The 18949-nt window shown below is 48.9% G+C and overlaps 7 protein-coding genes across 7 annotated transcripts; 5 read left to right on the forward strand and 2 right to left on the reverse strand.

The window, feature by feature from the left end:
* Positions 1–596: 596 nt before the first annotated feature.
* On the forward strand, positions 597–2668 carry DEU56DRAFT_751406 (ferric reductase NAD binding domain-containing protein; the record flags this gene model as incomplete). Its single annotated transcript, XM_041349572.1, has 8 exons — positions 597–707; positions 763–1033; positions 1087–1577; positions 1634–1943; positions 1997–2161; positions 2219–2448; positions 2507–2599; positions 2657–2668. The coding sequence occupies 8 exons, from the start codon at positions 597–599 to the stop codon at positions 2666–2668; spliced, it is 1683 nt and encodes a 560-aa protein (XP_041214462.1).
* A 1621-nt stretch (positions 2669–4289) lies between these two features.
* Positions 4290–7359, forward strand: DEU56DRAFT_770266 (ATP-dependent DNA helicase). The gene is made up of 15 exons (XM_041351392.1): positions 4290–4538; positions 4589–4646; positions 4700–4743; positions 4792–4970; positions 5019–5103; positions 5157–5189; positions 5237–5382; positions 5435–5712; positions 5766–6027; positions 6082–6094; positions 6146–6328; positions 6381–6462; positions 6520–6554; positions 6606–6750; positions 6801–7359. Exons 1-15 carry the CDS (start codon positions 4470–4472, stop codon positions 7259–7261), a joined length of 2073 nt encoding a protein of 690 aa, XP_041214463.1. The 5' UTR covers positions 4290–4469; the 3' UTR covers positions 7262–7359.
* Positions 7360–7444: 85 nt separating this feature from the next.
* On the forward strand, positions 7445–10175 carry DEU56DRAFT_868319 (TFIID and SAGA subunit; the record flags this gene model as incomplete). Its single annotated transcript, XM_041355476.1, has 8 exons — positions 7445–7900; positions 7953–8031; positions 8091–8390; positions 8443–8935; positions 8988–9127; positions 9182–9528; positions 9588–10003; positions 10061–10175. The coding sequence occupies 8 exons, from the start codon at positions 7445–7447 to the stop codon at positions 10173–10175; spliced, it is 2346 nt and encodes a 781-aa protein (XP_041214464.1).
* A 1015-nt stretch (positions 10176–11190) lies between these two features.
* DEU56DRAFT_770282 (uncharacterized protein) lies at positions 11191–12416 on the forward strand. Its single transcript, XM_041351393.1, has 6 exons — positions 11191–11252; positions 11305–11410; positions 11487–11624; positions 11682–11728; positions 11779–11865; positions 11920–12416. The coding sequence occupies exons 2-6, from the start codon at positions 11314–11316 to the stop codon at positions 12145–12147; spliced, it is 597 nt and encodes a 198-aa protein (XP_041214465.1). The 5' UTR covers positions 11191–11252; positions 11305–11313; the 3' UTR covers positions 12148–12416.
* DEU56DRAFT_770284 (uncharacterized protein) lies at positions 12417–14563 on the reverse strand. The gene is made up of 5 exons (XM_041351394.1): positions 14263–14563; positions 14170–14204; positions 13854–14110; positions 13752–13803; positions 12417–13702 (listed from the first exon to the last, which is right to left on the reverse strand). The coding sequence occupies exons 1-5, from the start codon at positions 14384–14386 to the stop codon at positions 12725–12727; spliced, it is 1446 nt and encodes a 481-aa protein (XP_041214466.1). The 5' UTR covers positions 14387–14563; the 3' UTR covers positions 12417–12724.
* A 1472-nt stretch (positions 14564–16035) lies between these two features.
* Positions 16036–16835, forward strand: DEU56DRAFT_725795 (60S ribosomal protein L13; the record flags this gene model as incomplete). Its single annotated transcript, XM_041347885.1, has 4 exons — positions 16036–16057; positions 16118–16512; positions 16570–16746; positions 16803–16835. 4 exons carry the CDS (start codon positions 16036–16038, stop codon positions 16833–16835), a joined length of 627 nt encoding a protein of 208 aa, XP_041214467.1.
* Positions 16836–17125: 290 nt separating this feature from the next.
* DEU56DRAFT_948127 (fatty acid desaturase-domain-containing protein) lies at positions 17126–18928 on the reverse strand (the record flags this gene model as incomplete). Its single annotated transcript, XM_041359077.1, has 4 exons — positions 17126–17491; positions 17547–17925; positions 17999–18072; positions 18140–18928. The coding sequence occupies 4 exons, from the start codon at positions 18926–18928 to the stop codon at positions 17126–17128; spliced, it is 1608 nt and encodes a 535-aa protein (XP_041214468.1).
* Between the last annotated feature and the right edge of the window lie 21 nt (positions 18929–18949).

Below are 18949 nucleotides of genomic sequence, written 5' to 3' on the forward strand. Positions count from 1 at the left end.
CAATTCGACATTACCTCCAGCATACCGTGACAATTGCCAACAAGAGAGATATTTGTTGGCTTCCAAGTCGGGCTTCATGCGTTAGAATCCCTCGGGAGCACAATGTTGTGGTCTTGAGTGAAGTATCGATCTGGTAGCTGCGCAATCACGACATTTTTGACGGACCAGGGAACCTACGAAAATAGGACATAAGGGACAATCATTGTGCCTCGTCAACTTGCGCAAGGCGGTGATGGGTTCCACAGAACCATGTGATGTTTCACGTTCTTCCAGTGAAAGCATCAAACGCTCGCACGCAAACATTGGAGCTGAACGGCACAGGTGATGAACCCAGACTGTGTATAAATGGTTGCCGTGACCACGTCGGACGCCGGAAAGGCTCTGTTTGATAACAGCCTTATTCCTTCCGATACAGATTGTACTATAATTCTACTATCGCATCACCTTGTCATTTCCCCGTCTGGTACGCTTTTTAAATCTCTTCTCTGGCGCTTTCGTTCTTTTCTCGTCTTTCTCTCCTGCATTTGGGGCAGGCCCCACTTTTCTATCTTTGCCCACTCCACGAGCCTATCCACGAGCCTATCTGATAGTATACCATGGGTGAATCTTGGTTTCAGAGCGAGTTCCTCAACCCGAGAAGGCTTGTATTCAATGTCATCTTCTACGGTATCCAATGCGCCCTTTTCGCTCTGGGTTGGTATTTGCAAGTAAGCTTTATTCACCCCACCGAATTTGACAATTACTCACTACCTGTCTAACAAGGTCACTGACACGAAGTTGGCTGCCCTCAATGCTCTGACATGGTCTGTCTGGACCTCGCGTGGTGCTGGTCTCACCCTCGCGTTTGATGCTGGACTGCTCCTGGTCCCCATGTTCCGCAATATCATTCGTGTTGTTCGCCCTAAACTCGCATGGCTCTTCCCCGCAGATGAGAACATCTGGTTCCATAGACAGGTCGCATACTCAATGGCATTTTGGGCGATGGTGCATACTACAGCACATTATGTCAACTTTTTCAACGTCGAACGCACTCGTGAGTGCTGGAGTGATTTCCGGACTCGAGCGCTCGTTACTCATTTTTTCCAGAGGTCCGCCCAGAGTATGCATTGCAGATTCATTATACCCAGGCTGGCGGTATTACCGGCCATTTCATGCTTCTGATCATGGTCCTCATGTATGCCACTGCCCACCACAAGATCCGCAACCAATGTTTCGAAGCCTTTTGGTACACTCATCACCTTGCCTTCTTCTTCTTCATTGGCCTTTACACCCACGCCACCGGTTGCTTTGTCCGTGACTCCGCAAATCCCGACTACATCAGCAGTTTCCCCTTCTACTCTACGGAACACTGTCTTGGTTACGAGAGCTGGAGGTTCACTATTTGGCCTGGTATTATTTACTTTGGCGAAAGGATGTATCGGGAGTATCGTGCCCGGAGGGCAACAAGGCTGTCCAAAGTTCTTGTCCATCCCAGTGGAGCTATGGAACTTCGGATCATCAAACCTAGTTTCAAGTACACGGCGGGACAATGGCTCTTCATCCAGGTACCGGAAGTTTCCAGATGGCAATGGCATCCTGTGCGTGATAAGTTGTCCGGCTTTAGTATTTTCTGACCGCTGCAAAAAAAATATAGTTTACCATCACTTCTGCTCCCGAAGACCCCTATGTGTCCGTTCACATTCGTCAGGTCGGTGATTGGACCCACTCCCTAGGAGAGCGGCTTGGCTGCGGTCCATCTGTGGTTGCCGCCATGACAAAAGCCGCCATGAAGGGTGTTGAAAAAGATGAAAACGAGTATGGCGGCACTCGTGGCGAATATGTCGAGCTCGATTCCACCACTCTTTCCCCCCAACTTCCTCGAGTTAGAATCGATGGGCCTTATGGCGCTCCTGCTGAGGACGTGTTTGACAATGAGGTTGCTGTGCTAATTGGCGCTGGCATCGGTAAGAAATTATGTACGGCTTTCACCTGATGCCTGTTAATCATATTTAATTAGGTGTTACTCCCTTCGCGTCAATTCTCAAACATATCTGGTATCGTCAAAAGAAAGGCGACCTTGGCGCTCTCCGAAGGGTCGAATTTTTCTGGGTTTGTCGTGACGCACCCTCGTTCGGCTGGTTCCAGAGCCTGTTGCAAGAGGTTGAGGAAGCTCAAGTTGATCGTGAGTTTTCTTGATATTCCTGATCCAGGAAATGTCCGGCTCACATACTATATCAAGCAAATTTCTTGCACATCAATATCTACCTCACTCAAAAGATCAATGAAGATATGCTTTGGAACATTGCTGTCAATGATGCTGGTGCCGATTATGATCCTCTCACACTGCTTCGTACTCGCACCATGTTTGGCCGCCCCGATTGGAAGAGCATCTACCGTAGGATCAGGGAAGCAATTGAGATCGGTCAGTATCTCCCTGGTAGCGGCGCACAAGTGAAGACCAAAGTCGGCGTAAGTCCGGAGAGTTCATTTGTCTTCTTCCTGATGATTCTTATGGTCGTTCTCGCAGACCTACTTCTGTGGCCCGGGTGTTCTCGCGAAATCTATCAAGGCAGCAACCCTTATGCACAGTAGCAATAATGTCGAATTCACATTTGCCAAGGTCTGTTTTTCCTCCGCTATTCATCGTTAATTCTGAATTAAACATGTGCATTCACAGGAGCACTTCTAGATTTTTGAGCGAGCTGTCTGGGATTGCTACTTTGGTCGTAATTAATTTTTTCGAAAACTCGAGTTCGTCGTGGAGGAGTTTTCTGTGTCAACTTTTTATGTTTTGATCATGATACTATGTCTATACTGTGTTTGAGATGGGTGTATGTATCATAATGTACCGAAACGAATGTTTTATTGGGTAGTTACTCGTTGAATTGTATCGTGAGGTCACATCCGAATCTAGCATGGTGCCATAACTGACGTCAGCAAAAATCGGATTGCTATGGTTATTGCGAGAGCGCTGGAAATCTCGGGAGTTGGCTGGGGATCAGTGGATATTATGTGGGCTGGAACTCTGGCGGTAGAGGTGGGACGAATGTTGAGATGATGCGGGAAGGGGAATAGATCCGTCGATCCCACTGGTTAGGAGGCCAATGAAAAGCGATGGATGTGCGAAATAGTTTGACAGTCCCTGGGATGTGATCTGATGTGATCAGGTCTGAGAAACGCTATATCTTCAGAAGTTCGATAAAAAATTACACGCAGGCGGTACAGTTAACGGCAACCCGAGGCGCCCGGAAGCGTTGGTTGACGGCATCACTGGTGAATATCTTTCTACTGAGGGTCCAAAGCCATCGTCACTGTCCATGATTAAGATTTATCATCAAGGGTTGCCGTAACGTGACGGAGGTAGGAAGAGTACTTATTTCTCGACTGCCTAAACGGACCATTAGCTGAAATTTTGATTTTTACCTGGATGACGGGGGTGGGCCTTTCGACTCCATTTGGCTCATTGCGTCACTAACACAGCAACCAAGAAACATGTTATCGGTGAACCAGGTGACAGATGGCTGATTTCAACGGTGTTCGATAGCTGGATACCCGAAGCTTCTTGATGACGGGCGTTATGAACTTCCGAAGCGTTCAGGACCATTGCTGTCCTCGTGCCGATGAATGCGGATACACGTGTAGTGCGTGTACCTTGTGACTGGGAACTTGGAGAGCCAAGCGTGTGTCGACACTGAAATCTGATCGATCCAACATGCCGCTCACTCGTTGCCTCTCGTTGCTTTCCGAGATACGGCGATAATGGGAGTAATTTCCTGCACCCATGAGCAAACCTCTTGAAATGCCACAGTTCATGCATAGGGAAGCGGTTATTGACCTTGAATGAGTCCACGGCAGCTTTTCTGGTTTGGAAAAGAAATGGTAACTGGTGAGCTCCCATCATATGGTCTGATCGGTAGCATTGTCATTGACAGAAGAGCCAGCGCAAGCTTCAGACATCAGAAGCTTTGATGAACCTAGAAAATAGATGCTCACGCATGGGGATGGAATTGGTATAGGTAAGGCGCCTCTGAAAGCGTCTCCTATGAAGAACGTTCCTATTTTTCTACAAGTGCCAGACGAAACAATGGGTTTCCGGTCCCTAAGGGGTCATTATCATGATAAGTGGACACGGTCGCATCCTGAATGATACCATAGACGGCGTGTTCCTTGTTCGCAGGAAAGTGATAACCGATTGAGTTTGTATAGGCTGTGGCGAATCATAGAAGGGCTATGCATGATGCAAGTTAGTGCTCAAGCTCAAGGCCTGAGTCTGAGCTTGAATCGCTAAGGCGCCCATTGCAAGCGTTCACCAAATAACGCGTAATCACAGGTAAACACCCGGCCAACAAAGTGTTGCCCGTTCTTCGTTACGGTCACAGTGCTTCAAGTTATACCGTACGTAAGTAAAGGTGAACAAGACACTGTGCAGGTCAGGCTGCTGCTACGTGTTCGCCAGACTAATTTTTACGCGTAGGCACGATCGAATTCAAATGGAAGACGCGCACAGAGTCTTGAAGAATATATGGGGTTTCCCCTCTTTTAGGTTGTCTCAAGCAGAGGCCAGTTCCCACACAACACGCGAAACTCATACACTGATACCCATACATAGGTCATCGAGCGCCTGATCGTAGACAACGAGAATGCACTCGTTTTATATCCCACGGGAGGTGATGTGACTCGCTTGCTCGAAGACCAGTAGTTGTTAACAACTACCACTCAGGGGGCAAAAGTCTCACCTATCAAGTTCCAGCGTTATGCCTTCCGGTAACATAGTTACATTTTATGCATGTGACTCTACTGAAGTTATTACAGGGGCTGACTCTAGTGATATCCCCTCTCATTGCTTTGATGAAAGATCAGGTTGATGCCCTAGTTGATCGTGGGGTGAAAGCTGCAAACCTGGACAGCACCCTGGACGCAGAACGATCAGCCTGGGTCAAAGAAGAGGTTATCTCAGGCCGTCTAAAACTGCTTTACGTGGCTCCTGAAAGGTTCACATTCAAGCGTGGTCCATGCGTCACTCTAATCATCTCTTCTAGACTGAATAACGAAGGATTCATCACAATGATGAGCCACGTTAAAATCTCCCTGCTAGCCATCGACGAGTCGCATTGCATCTCGCAGGTGTGTTTGGTATGGATTACTTGCATGAATTGTCATTCATGAGTGGGGTGCAGTGGGGTGCAAGCTTTCGGCCCGAGTACCTAAAGGTAACTGTCCTATGCACCTGTTCTGGTTTGGACTCATGGGCGCGTAGATTGCGCGTTTTGCGGAGGAAATGGATGTAGAGCGCGTCCTCTGCTTGACGGCAACCGCCACTTCAAACGTGGCAGAAGACATCTGTAAATCCTTCTTCATCGATGCTCAGAAAGGCGTTTTTCGTACCCCAGTGTACCGGCCGAAGTAAGTGCTCTCGCGTTGCAATTGTCCCACTAATCATAGTTTGGAACGTTAGTCTGGCTTTGCAAGTTCGAGTCGCAAACAGTCTAGATCAAAAACTCGATACTCTTATTCCCTTTTTGAAATCACGAACTGGACCTGCAATCGTATATGTGACACTGCAGAGACACGCACAAGAGGTTGCTGATCATCTTCGCCCTCATGGAATGGAACCAATGGTGTATCATGCCGGATTGGGCGGTGAAGAGCGTGCACGTGTCCAGCAGCAATTCATGGAATCAGAGAAAGGCATAGTTTGTGCCACCATTGCTTTTGGTATGGGAATCGATAAGGGTGAGTAGTTCGTTCAATTCAAAATTTCAGCCCAGTATCTTAACTGATCCAAGCCAACATCCGCCAGGTGGTCCACCTGTTTATGCCGAAGACTCTGGAGAACTATAGTCAGGAAGTTGGCAGAGCGGGACGTGACGGTTTACCGTCCACGTGCTTGATGTTCCTTTCTGCACCAGATATCCCTATTTTGGAAGGATTTTGTCGCGGCGATACGTGCAGCAAGAGGAGCATCCACTTATGGCTCCAAGAAGTAGTGCTCAAAACGCCTGAGAAGGATGGCACGTTGAGCTTCAACCATTACCAACAATCTAGAGAGTAAGCAACTGAGTCTCTTCTGAGCAGCCAGGACCTCATCTTTTATGCGTGTAGATATGATATTCGCGTACGAAATTCCTTTGCTTCTCGATTCGCCTTACCACTCACTTTTTTGCAGGCTAACGTCCTGGGCTTATGTTATGCACAACTCGAGCTCGACTACAATTACATCCGTGCTGTGACACCATTCTACTCTCAGTATAATATATCGTCGCGCACAGCCGACGGGTGGCAAAAAGTACTTGGTGATAAATCCGAAGCAGCAAAGACAATTAAGATGTATTGGAGCCCGCGTTATCAGGTATGCGCCATTGGCAAGTGCTATGCTTCTTCCCCTTGGCTGACTGTCACAGATCGATTTAGTCGTCGCAGCTCAGCAGTCAGGCCAGAATCGCGGAGATCTCGCGAGAAAAATAAGTGATTGGGAGCTCAGCGGTATGGGGTCCCTTTCCACAACATTTCTTCATACTAACTTCTGTCTTTGCTATTTAGGTTGGGTCAATGCGAAGCCTTCGCAAGTGAGAGCAGTGAGTATAATACAACAATCAAGCAATTTGTTAACTGAAAGGTTGCTGCAGCGATACAAGATAGTCAACCCTCTCCCGAAAGAGCAAGAAGACATAGTAAATATTGCTGAGATGATGTACAAGCGTATGCTTGATAGGGAGGAAGAGGCCATAGTCAAGCTCCGCCAGGTGATTGATTTTGCTATCGACGATGAATGTGAGTCCACTGTGATTTGTGACAAATATCCGTTGCCTATGCGGGTATAGGTTTAGCGCAAGGTCTTGCTTCATATTTCGGGGATGGTACCATTCCTACCGGCTTGTGCGGGTCATGCACCTTTTGTCAAACAGGCGACCGCATAACTTTTGAGTCAGGGGCTGCCGCTCGGCCTGATCCCATGAAGATCAAGGCTATCCTGAACGCATGTCCTGAACGCGACGATCCTCGCCTCCTCGCGCGCATGGCATTCGGTGTTACCTCTCCCAGGTTGACAGCAGGAAAGTGGTCCACCAGTCATGCGCTGTTCGGCAGTATGGTAGAAGTTGATTTCAATACTCTGGTGGAAGCGTTCGACAAAGAATGCGCAAGAGTGGGCTATGCGCAAGCTGACATCCCGGTCTCCACGCTAACAAGCAAGAAGCGCCCTGCGTCGCAGTCTGGGTCCAACAGTCGCGGTGGATCGAGCAGAGGAGAAGGAGGCACCACCAAGAGAGCACGAGGCTGGTGAATGATTCATGGATCCTGTGTTACCGCTCTCTTTACTGTATACAGCTTCTAATGTGCACTACAATTTGATTACGTAATTGAGCACTGAGTGATCGGTTCATTGAACATTCAAGTTGTGGACTCTACGACATACTTATCATAAAGACGATATCACAAACCGAACACTGAGCCAGTTGTCACTGCTATGTCTGCTGCGACGCCTGCAGCCTCATCTTCTGGAGGTGTTTCTCCGGTGAACGCCAGTGCGCCTGATGTCACCCAGAGTGCAAGCTCAATCGACCGTCTTGTACTGGAGTATCTTCGCTCTCGAGGACACAAGGATGCAGAAAGGGTCCTTCACGAAACAATTGAAAGCGGGAGCGTCGATGAGTCTGGGAAGACTGTATCCGCTGAAGACCTCATCAAGACTCTTGCTGTCTATGCACAGAAGCCATCGCGGCCGGGGGACAACGTATTGAAGGAAAGTGCAAACGTTCTGCAGGAACTTACGGCGATGGGCAATCCGCCGAGTATACAAAACTTGATTGCCAGCCTTGGGACTGTTGGTGCGGAAGAGATCCTGTCTGTTGATCCAACGGACAAGGAGGAGGGGTTCAGAGAACTCGAAGGGTGGGTAGAAGGTTCACTTGACATGTACAAGGTACTCCGAGAGCATCCATCTACCATAGGTCTAGGTTGATTCTGTCAAATAGCCCGAATTTCGACCTATCCTGTTTCCCATATTTTGCCATTTTCATCTGGATCTTGTACAACGAGGATTCAAGGAAGCCGGTATGTCTGGCAAGTCTTCTACTGCGCACACTTTCGACCGACATTTCTGCATTTCCTAGCCCTGCGCTTCTACAGGACGTATTCGCCCTCTTTAGCCCCGATGCATCACGCTACGCTACATCACTTATCGACTCTTCTGCTTCCCTCACATGTTCAGAATGATGATGATGCACAACGCTTCAAGAATGAAAAATATGTTATCAGAATGAGCCGGTCAGGTTTCAGCTTGCTTGTGGGATGGCTGACAGAAGGGGTTGGAGGTGAAGCCTCCGGCGCAGGGGATGGCTTCTCTGGTGAGAAGGGAAAGAGAGGCCGAGCAGCAATCATGCGAGTGGTGAACAACCATCTTCGCTTTGATGGTAAATTTCTTGGCCTCTCAAACACATGTATATGAGCTCAAACTTAGGCTAGTGACCGCTGCGAGCGCTGCAGCAGTTTCGCCCAATGCATGGGAAGAATCGACTGGTCTGCTGTCCCAACTCATTCCGCAAACAAGCGCTTCCGCTATTCCCAACCCTCACACATTCAACGCCTCCAAAGGCGAGCTAAAACTTGGCCCCGCTCCTATATCTGAAGAGTTGCGCGCAGAGACCGAACGAGTCATCCGCGAACAATCTCTGCTGGACCGCGATCCCAATGCTCAATATGATTTGCAATTCCTGAGGCCCCCAGCTGTCCCAGGGGTCGTTTCACCTGCTGAATCAGATATGCCCCCGTACCCCCAGTCGTTCAAAACGGTTGATGTTCAAAGAGAGGTGGAGAAGGTACGAGATGCAAGGAAACGGATACGACTTGAACCCTCTGCGCTAAGTTCTGTTGACTTGAACTCCGTGCAAGGAGGCGCTGCTCGTGCGCGTGGTTTGCCTAGCATTTGCGCGTATACGCTCCATGACGTCGGAGAAGGGTAAGTGTCTGAAACAGAATCCGCGTGTCTCCTAACGAATTACTTTGAGCAGTGCGCCATGTTGCACCTTCTCACCTGATTTGACTCTGATGGCGGCCGGCTTTTCTGAGAGTTACATTCGTTTATGGAGCTTGAAAAACGAAAAACTCAAGGGACTACGTAATGACTTCTCTCTGAGTTCAGTGAAGGATTGTGAGTTTCTTAATGTCGACTGAGTGATATTAGTGATGTTTATTCGAACGCTAGCTGGGTCGTTGTCGAAACTACAGCAAAAAGAAGGAAGTACAACCCGAAAGCTCGTCGGCCACAGTGGTCCCGTGTATTCTTTGTCTTTTGACCCATTGGGAGGATCAGCAACGCCCCCGAGATACCTTCTGTCTGCATCAGCAGATGCAACTGCGCGGCTGTGGTCGCTCGACACAATGACGAATGTTGTTGCTTATCGCGGCCACCAAAACCCTGTATGGGATGTCCAGTGGAGTCCTATGGGCATCTATTTTGCAACAGCAAGCCGTGATCGAACCGCCAGGTTGTGGTCAACAGACCGGACATCGTGTTTGAGAATTTATGCAGGACACTTGAGCGACGTGGACGTGAGTGACCTTGCAGAAGATAAGTTTCCTGTGACTGATTTGATGTTTGCTATTTCAAGTGTGTCCGGTTCCATCCTAATTCGCTATACCTCGCTACAGGTTCAAGTGATTGGACTGCGCGGCTTTGGGATGTTCAACGTGGGGCTTGCGTTCGCGTTTTCATCGGCCATCAGGGGAGCCTCTCGACGCTGGCTATTAGTCCAGATGGGCGATATCTCGCCAGCGCAGGCGAAGACCTGGCAATCAATCTCTGGGATCTCGGTTCTGGACGTCGTATCAAAAAAATGACTGGGCACACAGCATCCGTATACTCACTCTCATTTAGCGCCGAGTCATCCATGCTTGTTAGTGGAGGTGCAGACTGGACGGTACGTTGCTGGGACGTTAGGGGTGCTGGTGGGCCCGGTAAACTACGGGAGAGTGGCGTAGCCGAATCTACTATCACGCGGACGATCGACGACGAAAACAATGAAACGTTCGTTCCATGCATCATTGCCCACACCGCTGATATTTGTATTGACGTTACCATCAGATCTGATCTTCTCGCGACATTCCCTACAAAACGAACCCCCATCACCAATGTGCACTTCACCCCCCGTAATTTATGCTTAGTAGCAGGGAATTATCTCGCACCCGACTCGCGATAATCGATTCGTCACTCTTGTTTTCGTACATCCATGATGGTTCATGTTGATGTTGAGCGGCTCGTATGTTCAAGTCACAACCAACATATGATATTCCGTCTCGCTGATCCTGCAGCCATCTGTACCAGTACAGTTTACAGAACACTCGGCCAGCGGTCTACCTCGTACCCATGCCGCTCAATCCAAGTCTCGATAAACTCAGCTGTTTACCCTCAGTTCCTCATGTTATCGCCACTATCTTTTGGTCCTTGCTGTAGTCAATGTACTCTAGGAATCGCTTGATGATCTTGATGTCGTGGGAGGAGATGTTTTCATTCTCCACCTTGTCCATATCCTCGTCATCGCCATTCTGACATCCGGCAGTAGGGGTTGCTGCGCTACTCCCGCCCCTGACGGAACGGTCTTCGTCCTCCATACTGACAGACGTGCCTTCGGTACTGGTCGATCTCTGATTGCTTTCTACATAGTCTTCATTTTTTTTGTCACGCTGTTGTAAACTAAATCAGCATAAGCGATCAAACGAGGCATTCCAGCTTCATTGCGGTATTACCCTGTTGTCTTCTCTTTCGATCTCGAGGACATCCAATTTTTATGCTTCAGTAAACGTTTCTCATCTTCATAAGCAAAGCTGAGAGGACGATGGTTCTTTGAGCTCCTCCGAAGACTCCGCTGTCAGTAGGTGGGGCACGCATGAGCGAAGATGAGTGCGCATTGATGAATACAAGCCAATTCTAAATGTCGTTGGCCGGCAAGTTCTCATATAAATGGATGTGGTGAGCAGTCTTTCATCGTTGTTGTACTTGGGCACCTTTGAAAACAAAGGACCGGCTTACAAATATTAGGGGATCATAATTGCGATAACATGACAGATATGCATAGTGATCCTCGGTCGTGGAACAGGGTCATGGGCGTGGACGTGGTCCTTTGCCAATGGAAGAGCCTAAGAAAGCCCAAAGAATCCTGAAGGCGTATTACACTGAGTCACGTGAGTGTGCAGTAATAGCCCTTTGAGCTGCCTTCATCCCCAACTGCACACCAGACACACGCAACTACGAGCTCTAACGGTACTCACTCACAGAAGTTTGTCTATCATCATTATGAGCTGAATCTGGTTTGATCCTTCAGTCTGCAGATACACATAATGGACCATGATGCCGTGATGGAAGGCAGCAGCACCTCCGTACAGGTAGCGCCGCGGCTCCCTAGTATCGAGAGTGAATACACTTCCTCTTTGATGCGTACGTACAGTGATTCGCCAAGCAATTGAAATATTGCGCTCGAGTGTGATTTTTTGACTTCTCCTTTGATGAATAGCCAACGTCCTCCCGCCCGCCCGCGAGTTTCGAGATATCCAAGTCAAGGTGCATATTCGTCGTCCAGAAAAGGACTCCTGGGCATATCTTGGACGTGCTTTAGTGTCGCAGGAAGTCGTAGGCCAGTCCTCCCGTGTCGGTGAGCGTCGCATTATCCACAAGATTACGTTCGATCTCTAATCATATCCCCATGCAGTTGTACGCTCGTTAACATCTAGCAAGGTGCTGGTCGCATTTGGAGAGGTGGAAAACTACTTTACTTTATCATCATACAAATAAGTAACTGGACACAGGTGTCTGAGCTCCAGGCTGAAAAACGCGGCAACTTCGTTGTCGTCGGCTGTGTGGAGGGTTCTCGAGTTATCTCGTGGTCTTTGAACGTGATTGGCTGTCTTTCTTTATCGCCTTCATACCAAACTGATACTGAATTTCAGGCCGTAAACAACTCCGAAACGCTCCGCCTGCTTGCAAGTATTGAACTCGCATGTTATCGCTGCAGGCTCGCCGTGGTTGATCCACGAACCCATACTAAGTCCCGTCGGCGCATCGAGCGTGTCATTAAAGAGGATAGGCGCAGGAGACATAGGCGTCGCAAAGACCAGGATGCAATGATTGACGCGTTCCAACAACAACATCTCGGCGATGATGTGCCAGAATCATGAGCACAAGTTCACTTCTTGACAATGGATGGATTAGACAGAGTAACGACGTGTTAACCAACACCCATACAATGCGCAACCTTGAAGGTGCGCAGGAACATGCACATTGTACTCTAAACACTACCCCTGACAACTTCTTATTCTGGGTGCCCTGACTTTGAGCATGTACTATTTAGACAACTGAAGTTTGTTTACCGCATATGTTGGAAACTTGACATTAATATCCATCCCGTTAAACAACTGTCTTAGGACGCGCTGCATGCGCACAAAATGTTTGTATGGTATACACGTGCTCATTCAAATTTTCCGGCACAAACAGATATCACGATTTTTCTTTTGCATTCCATAGCTTCCGGTGACGACGTCCCAAGGTATAACACAGGTATATCACGAATGTGAAAGGAGCGGATGCTGAGCTTAGTGCTGAGCATAAATATGTAGTATAGAGAGATAACAATGAAATGAAGCATCCGAAAAACAGTAGAAATAGAAGACAAGATGCCTCCCCTAGGAAAGAAAGCTGTCCGCAGCGCGTCGAAGGAGACAAGACAGTGCACACTGTGACAACATGAATTATGCTTCATGAATGAGGTGGTAAACGCGAGTGCGACGAAGTGGGTGAAACAAAAGAGCTATCGGCATATGCAAGATCGCTCGGACCCGAATAATCAGAGTGTGATGACATCGGTCTTGGCACAGCCCCAGTTTGTGGGGCAAGGGGTTGCCGATGCTCTGAATACTGCGGCGGAAGTTCTACTATGCCATTGTCATCTGGCACGACATCATCGACATCGGTATGCATGATGAACCGAGTGGTCGGTTTATATGCTGTTTGGCCAGCCATTGCAGCTTTTCGTCTGCCAGCTGATGACATAGATGTTGAACCTCCGGCATCCCCGTATCCAGCGAAGCTGTCTGGGTTAGATAGATGGCGTGAATGCTGTGTCTGATTGAATGGTGTGGGAGGGTCGCTAACTGCTAAATTGCTAGCGGACGGGTTGTTCAGGTGTAACTGGCTTGCAGGTTGAGTGGCAAGATGGCTGACAGAGTCTGCTTGGTATGGGAACGGGTAAATTGGTGGAACGTGACCATAACGGCTCCCTTCATGATCGATATCCGTAGATGGGAGTCGACGTGAATGGCGTTTCGAAGAAGACATGACGTACGGAGAGCGAGACGCTTTTCGTTTACGCAACAAGAACATGCCGAGGGTAACCAACGCAGCGAGGGCTACGACGCAGCCAATCGCCGTGCCGGCAATAGTAGCAGTGTTACTGGTTGATGAAGTACTTTGACTGGACGTTGGTGAAATGCCAGATGACGTGGATACGGTGGTGGATGAAGGCACAGACGCAGTTGATGATGGTGAGTTGGCGCTGAGACACGTGGCATTGTTCGAAAGCGCGACCGTCTCGAGGTCAGAGCTACCGCCTTGCCTGCCCTGGGAGTCTGTCATCACAAATACGAGGGTCGTCCCTGCGCTGACATCTACAGGCCAGCTATAACTGGGGCCAGTCGGAGGATGAATTATGAGTGACTCTCCACCAGGAATAAGTGCCTGTGGAAAGATCAATACAATACTATGATAGTGCGGGCGATGATCTGACCGTGATAGTAATGGGTTGGACTGCATTGTCATAATTATCAAAGGTATAGCCACTACGGAAATGGTAGGTCAAATCCACAAAAGGTAGGCCGATCAAACTTACTTGCATTGCTGGAGTGATGATGGCAAATCAAACGTGAAATCCACGGATGCACCTGTAGTGTTGCAGTTGTTCTTGGCAACAGGATTACCGACCTTTAAGACGGGTGTCGTTCCACCTGAGCCAAACGCGGTGGCGTCAGACATAGTGAGTAGAAACTGCGTTCCATTCCAAAATGGTAACTGCGGTATTGAATATGAGCCTTTGCCATTGCTGAAGGCTGATGCTGGTACAGATATGTTCCGCGGTACTTCGAAAACCTGGACGACATGATATTAGCGCGTGAACGGATACGCTTCAGTTGATAACGCCGACGAACGGGAGTCAAGAGGATCTCAAATGGTGCTTGTCCACCTGATGATTGTGATGAAGGTCAGCAGGAGTGTATATAATATAATAGATATATGGTTACCGGTCCATGAAACAGATAGGTCGTCGCATTGAGTTGGAGTCCCGACTGTCACACTGAATGCGCGCACTGCTGAGAAAAAAGAAGTGATACATGTAAACGAGCAAAGGAGGGGTAACGTTCGCATGCTCAAAAATGAAGAAGAAGATAAAGCGCGACACGGACGCAGTCCTAGTCAGGAATATCTTGGAACACTGACAGAGAATTCGTGTAGAGAGGAGGAAAAGCTGAGCAGAATTGTGCCTAATGTCGACCTCATGCCAATCAAGTGCTTATGTCAGCCTAGGCATTGGCGGAGTAGGTTTCCGAGGAGGGTCAGGAGGCCGCAACAGGCCGCAACCATGAGAACAAATGACATGAGCACTGCAAATACCGTGCTGCACAGACCAGTTTCGTTGTCTTGAGAGGTATCGAAATATGTACACATCGCCACACCGCTCGAGAATCATTGACGATGACACTTAAGTGTACTATATACATAGCAAGGTGAATCTTCAAAATCATTTCGTGTCAGGGCAGGAAATGGGTACCGTTTTCACAATGGTTACACAGAAGTGATTGGACGACTTGGATACCAAGAAGCAGCGTGCTGCCTTAGTACGACTCTGGTCGCCATCCTGGCATTTAGACGTTGGAAGCTAATTCCGTTATTGACTTCGCACGATGTCAGACTGGCTGTGGGACAAGGGGGAGGTTCAACCGATATTCGTGATCTTCAAATTGCTTATATGGCGGCGCGTGTGATCCCGCAGCTGCGACACTGTCACGAGGTCCAGCGTAATAGGTACATTGGTGATCTCGAGCGGCGTTGGGAACTTGACGGGCATCAGGAGTTGTCTCCCGTATGCAGTACTTGACCAAGGACGCCGGGAATTGTATTTGGAGGAAGAACGAGTAAGTACACAGGCTCAAAGCACCCTCGGCCTTGCCTGCTGAAACGTTGAGGCTAGTTGTTTCATGACGCCTCCAAGGTTCAAGCACCGAAAATGTTTGGGACTACGAGGAGGGTGAAAAGTGAAGGTCTCAGACTTCCGGTAAGCAAGTTACTCAACGTCGCTGGCGACAGAGAGCATAGATTGTATATGGGGCAACCGTAATTGCAGCCGATTAATCATTTGCAATATATATTGTTGAATTCTCGATACGACTCCAGCGAAAAATGCCCTGCCTACAACAGCCAGGCCAGAACTTGTGAAAGCGGGCTAGAGCATAGTAGTGCAGTTTCGAGGAGTCTTGCATTCGATGCAATGTCATAGAAAGCATCAACCGTGATCAAAGCTTTTGGGTACATGGTTCAGGCCTCAGGTGGTGGCTAATGATGGATGAGAGATCAAAATAGCACAGTATTCGAGCGGTACCTCCAAATGTTAAACTCTGTCGTTTCTGATACCCGATCGTTCGAAACTGAAGAAATTGATATTGCTGTGTCGCGTCGTCAGTCAACGACGTGTATTGTCCACGTGAGGATTAACTTCTCAAAATCAATCGCCGCGTCAACCCGCGGCAATTGCCGAAGTCCAAATCTTGTGCTAGGTGGCAAGCTGCTCGCCGTCCTCAGCGTCAAGAAAGCCCGTCCTCAAGGTGAGTATGCTCGTCCATTGCACGTTCCGCTACGCGTAGGCCTGCCTTTGTTGCATATGATCTATCGGAGAAAAGATGCAGACAGGCAGGTGGAAAGCTGGATTGGCCCATATGCTATCGGATGTACTCCTTACATGAATCCACGATATCACAGAGCCGCTGTGCTAACATCATAATTTTGCTCTAGACTAAGCAATGGGTTTCGCGCACAACAACGGTCCGTATTTCACCAGAAACGTTCTTTAGACACGTCCGATCTGACATTATGTGTGCATAGTACTTCACTCCAACCATTTCCGCAAAGACTGGCAACGCCGGGTTCGCACCTGGTTCGATCAGCCCGGTCGCAAACTCCGCAGACGTAATGCTCGCAAAACTAAGGCTGCTGCTCTCGGTGTCCGCCCACTCACCCTCCTTCGTCCCGCCGTTCGTGCCCAGACCGTCCGCTACAACCGTAAGGTCCGCGAAGGCCGCGGTTTCACCCTTTCTGAGTTGAAGGAGGTTGGTATCAACCGCAAAGAGGCACGTGGTGTCGGTATTGTCGTTGACCACAGAAGGAGGAACTTGAGCGAGGAGGGGAAGAAACTGAATGTCGAGCGGTTGAAGGCCTACAAGGCCAAGCTGATCGTCTTCCCTCGGAATGCTAAGAAGCCCAAGAAGGGTGACTCGACTGTGTGTGGTGGCACGCCCTCGGAATGTTTGTACTTGATGCTGATCTTTGCTTGACAGGGTGCCGACCTCGAGGCTGAGACCACACGCACTCACCTTCCTCTTCCTGAACCCTACGTTCACGAAGCACCCCGCAAAATCACTGACACTGAGCGGTCGTTTGAGGCTTACAAGACTCTCCGCGTTGTACGAGCTGATGCTCGGTATGCGGGCGTACGCAAAATCCGGGCAGCTAAGGTTTGTTGTTTACTAGTGTCTTGAATTCAGCTTCTCAACGGATTTGTTATTTGCAGAAGGAAGAAGAGGAAGCAAACAAGAAGAAGTAGTTTTTTCTTTTCTACGTCTTACTACACTACATCATGCTTTCCGGTTACCCTCTTGTATGCTCCTAAAAACCGGGCGCGACAAGTCGTGCCTTGGGTATCACATGCATTACATATGCTCATGGACACGACTGTCTTGCACTGCATCGAAATTGCAAGCGACTTCAACGATTTAATGACACCCTCTATATTGTGATTATGTATCAAGACGTGAAGATGCTGCAGGTATCTGATTACAGTTGAATCTATCATCTAGAAATGTCTCTGTCTAAGAACCCGTAGAGTCTGTGCACTTACTGCGCCTTCTTTTCCATCGCCTCTCGAATCTCACGATCGGCGACCATGCCCACGATCCTTGCTTGATCCGCCACACCTTTAAGCACGTCCAGCACTTCTCCGTTTCCGCTAATAAACCCAAATTCGGCATACACAAGGCCTTGTTCTTTGGCAAATTCCTTTACCAGGACGCTGGCCTCACGCAAGTTGTGTCGTGGGAGGCGCGGGAAGAGGTGGTGCGTCACCTGGAGATGCAATCCGCCATGCATAAATGAAAGGTGAGGGGGACATATGACGTCTGTTGTGGTTCGAAGCTGGCGGTGTGGGAACGATTCCACCGGCCCCAAATCCTCCGTAGACATGGAGAAATGTGATAGAACGATCTGTGGCAAAATTATTATGAATGCGCACGGGCAACACGCAGGGATAGTCACGTGCCTGGACATGCAGAGGACTTGTGGTGACATGCGAGACCAAAAGATATGTGATGGCTCTGCTCCATGATCCACATCCCTTCAGGACCAATCCGAACCAGCACCAGAAGAAAAGGACACCGATGACTTCGAGCCACCAAGACCACCGGCCACCCTTTGCTCTTCGATGATCGAAGGCTTTGCGCCACAAGAATCCATATGCATTGGCATATAGATTGAAGCGCCCGAAACCAAGCAATATATAGAAGAGCTTATGTTGAAAGGAGATCAGGAAAGCGGAAACTCGATTGAAGACCATGGTTCGCTTGTAGTACGACGACCATAACGAGTTGAAAAACGCCGTTGAGATTGCGAGGAATGGCAGATGCCCGATATCAGGATCGCTATCAAAAATTTTCATATATATATGCAGCCACGTAGCAGCCATCGAACTTACTGCGAAGGGTGATTTGTGACCACTGAGCAAGCGTCAGTGGTTGGACCAAGGTATGTGTACAAATAGAAGCCTCACGATGATGCACGTTATGATTCTTGAAGATTCAGGGATACGAGACGACATGTTGAGCGAGTGAACGTGGGAGAAGTAAGTGAACTTACGTCAACCCACCAGCCGACACTCAAACCACCGATGAAATCAGCTAGTATGATGGCAATGAGGCGATCTTTGGTCCAATCATGAGTGACACCCATGTGCCCTAAATCGTGGACGGTGAACACGAGCTGGTGCCATAGAAGGCCGAGGCACATGGCACTTATTATGAGCCAGTCATAGGAGTACGCCACTGCAGATGACGCAGCGAGCAGGAGATAACGTGCAACCTCTGGGCCATAACCGGTGATGTAACGCGTTTTATATAGACCAGCGTCGATGATACGATTATGCAACGCCTTGTAAGCAGTCGAATGCCTAGCTTGGTCTTTCAAGGAAAGTGTTGTTGGAGGGGGAACCAAATGAGAGAGAGAGGGACCTTGAGTCTCAAGGAGGCAAGAGTCACGTTCGACCAGGAGAATCTCGGAGGAGAGATTTGAGGGTGGTAGTGTAGTGGCTTCATGATGCCATGCGGTTTTGCCATCGCAAGACAATTTTCGGACCCAACCAGTCATGATTGGGGGTACGAGAGGTTCCCAAATACCACTCGAAGTTTCGACCGTACCAATGACATAGGACTCTATTTTAGCAAGAGTCTGGTCACAGTGATACGCGTCTATCTCGTCAGCGGCATCGCGTCCTACGAAATGAAGAATTGCGAGGGAACCACCCGGATGCGCGTTTAGCCAAGATTGGGGGATGCGCAGCAACTTGTTGTTGTAGACAACCAGTGTTTCTCCTGCAAGAATGCGGACTGCAACCTCCTCTCTAGTCCATTGCTTCTTTGTTGCACCCATAGCAGCAGGTTGCTACAAGGT

This window comes from Suillus clintonianus (assembly GCF_016758775.1).
Source record: "Suillus clintonianus strain FC179 chromosome Unknown DEU56scaffold_4, whole genome shotgun sequence".
NCBI lineage: Eukaryota > Fungi > Basidiomycota > Agaricomycetes > Boletales > Suillaceae > Suillus > Suillus clintonianus.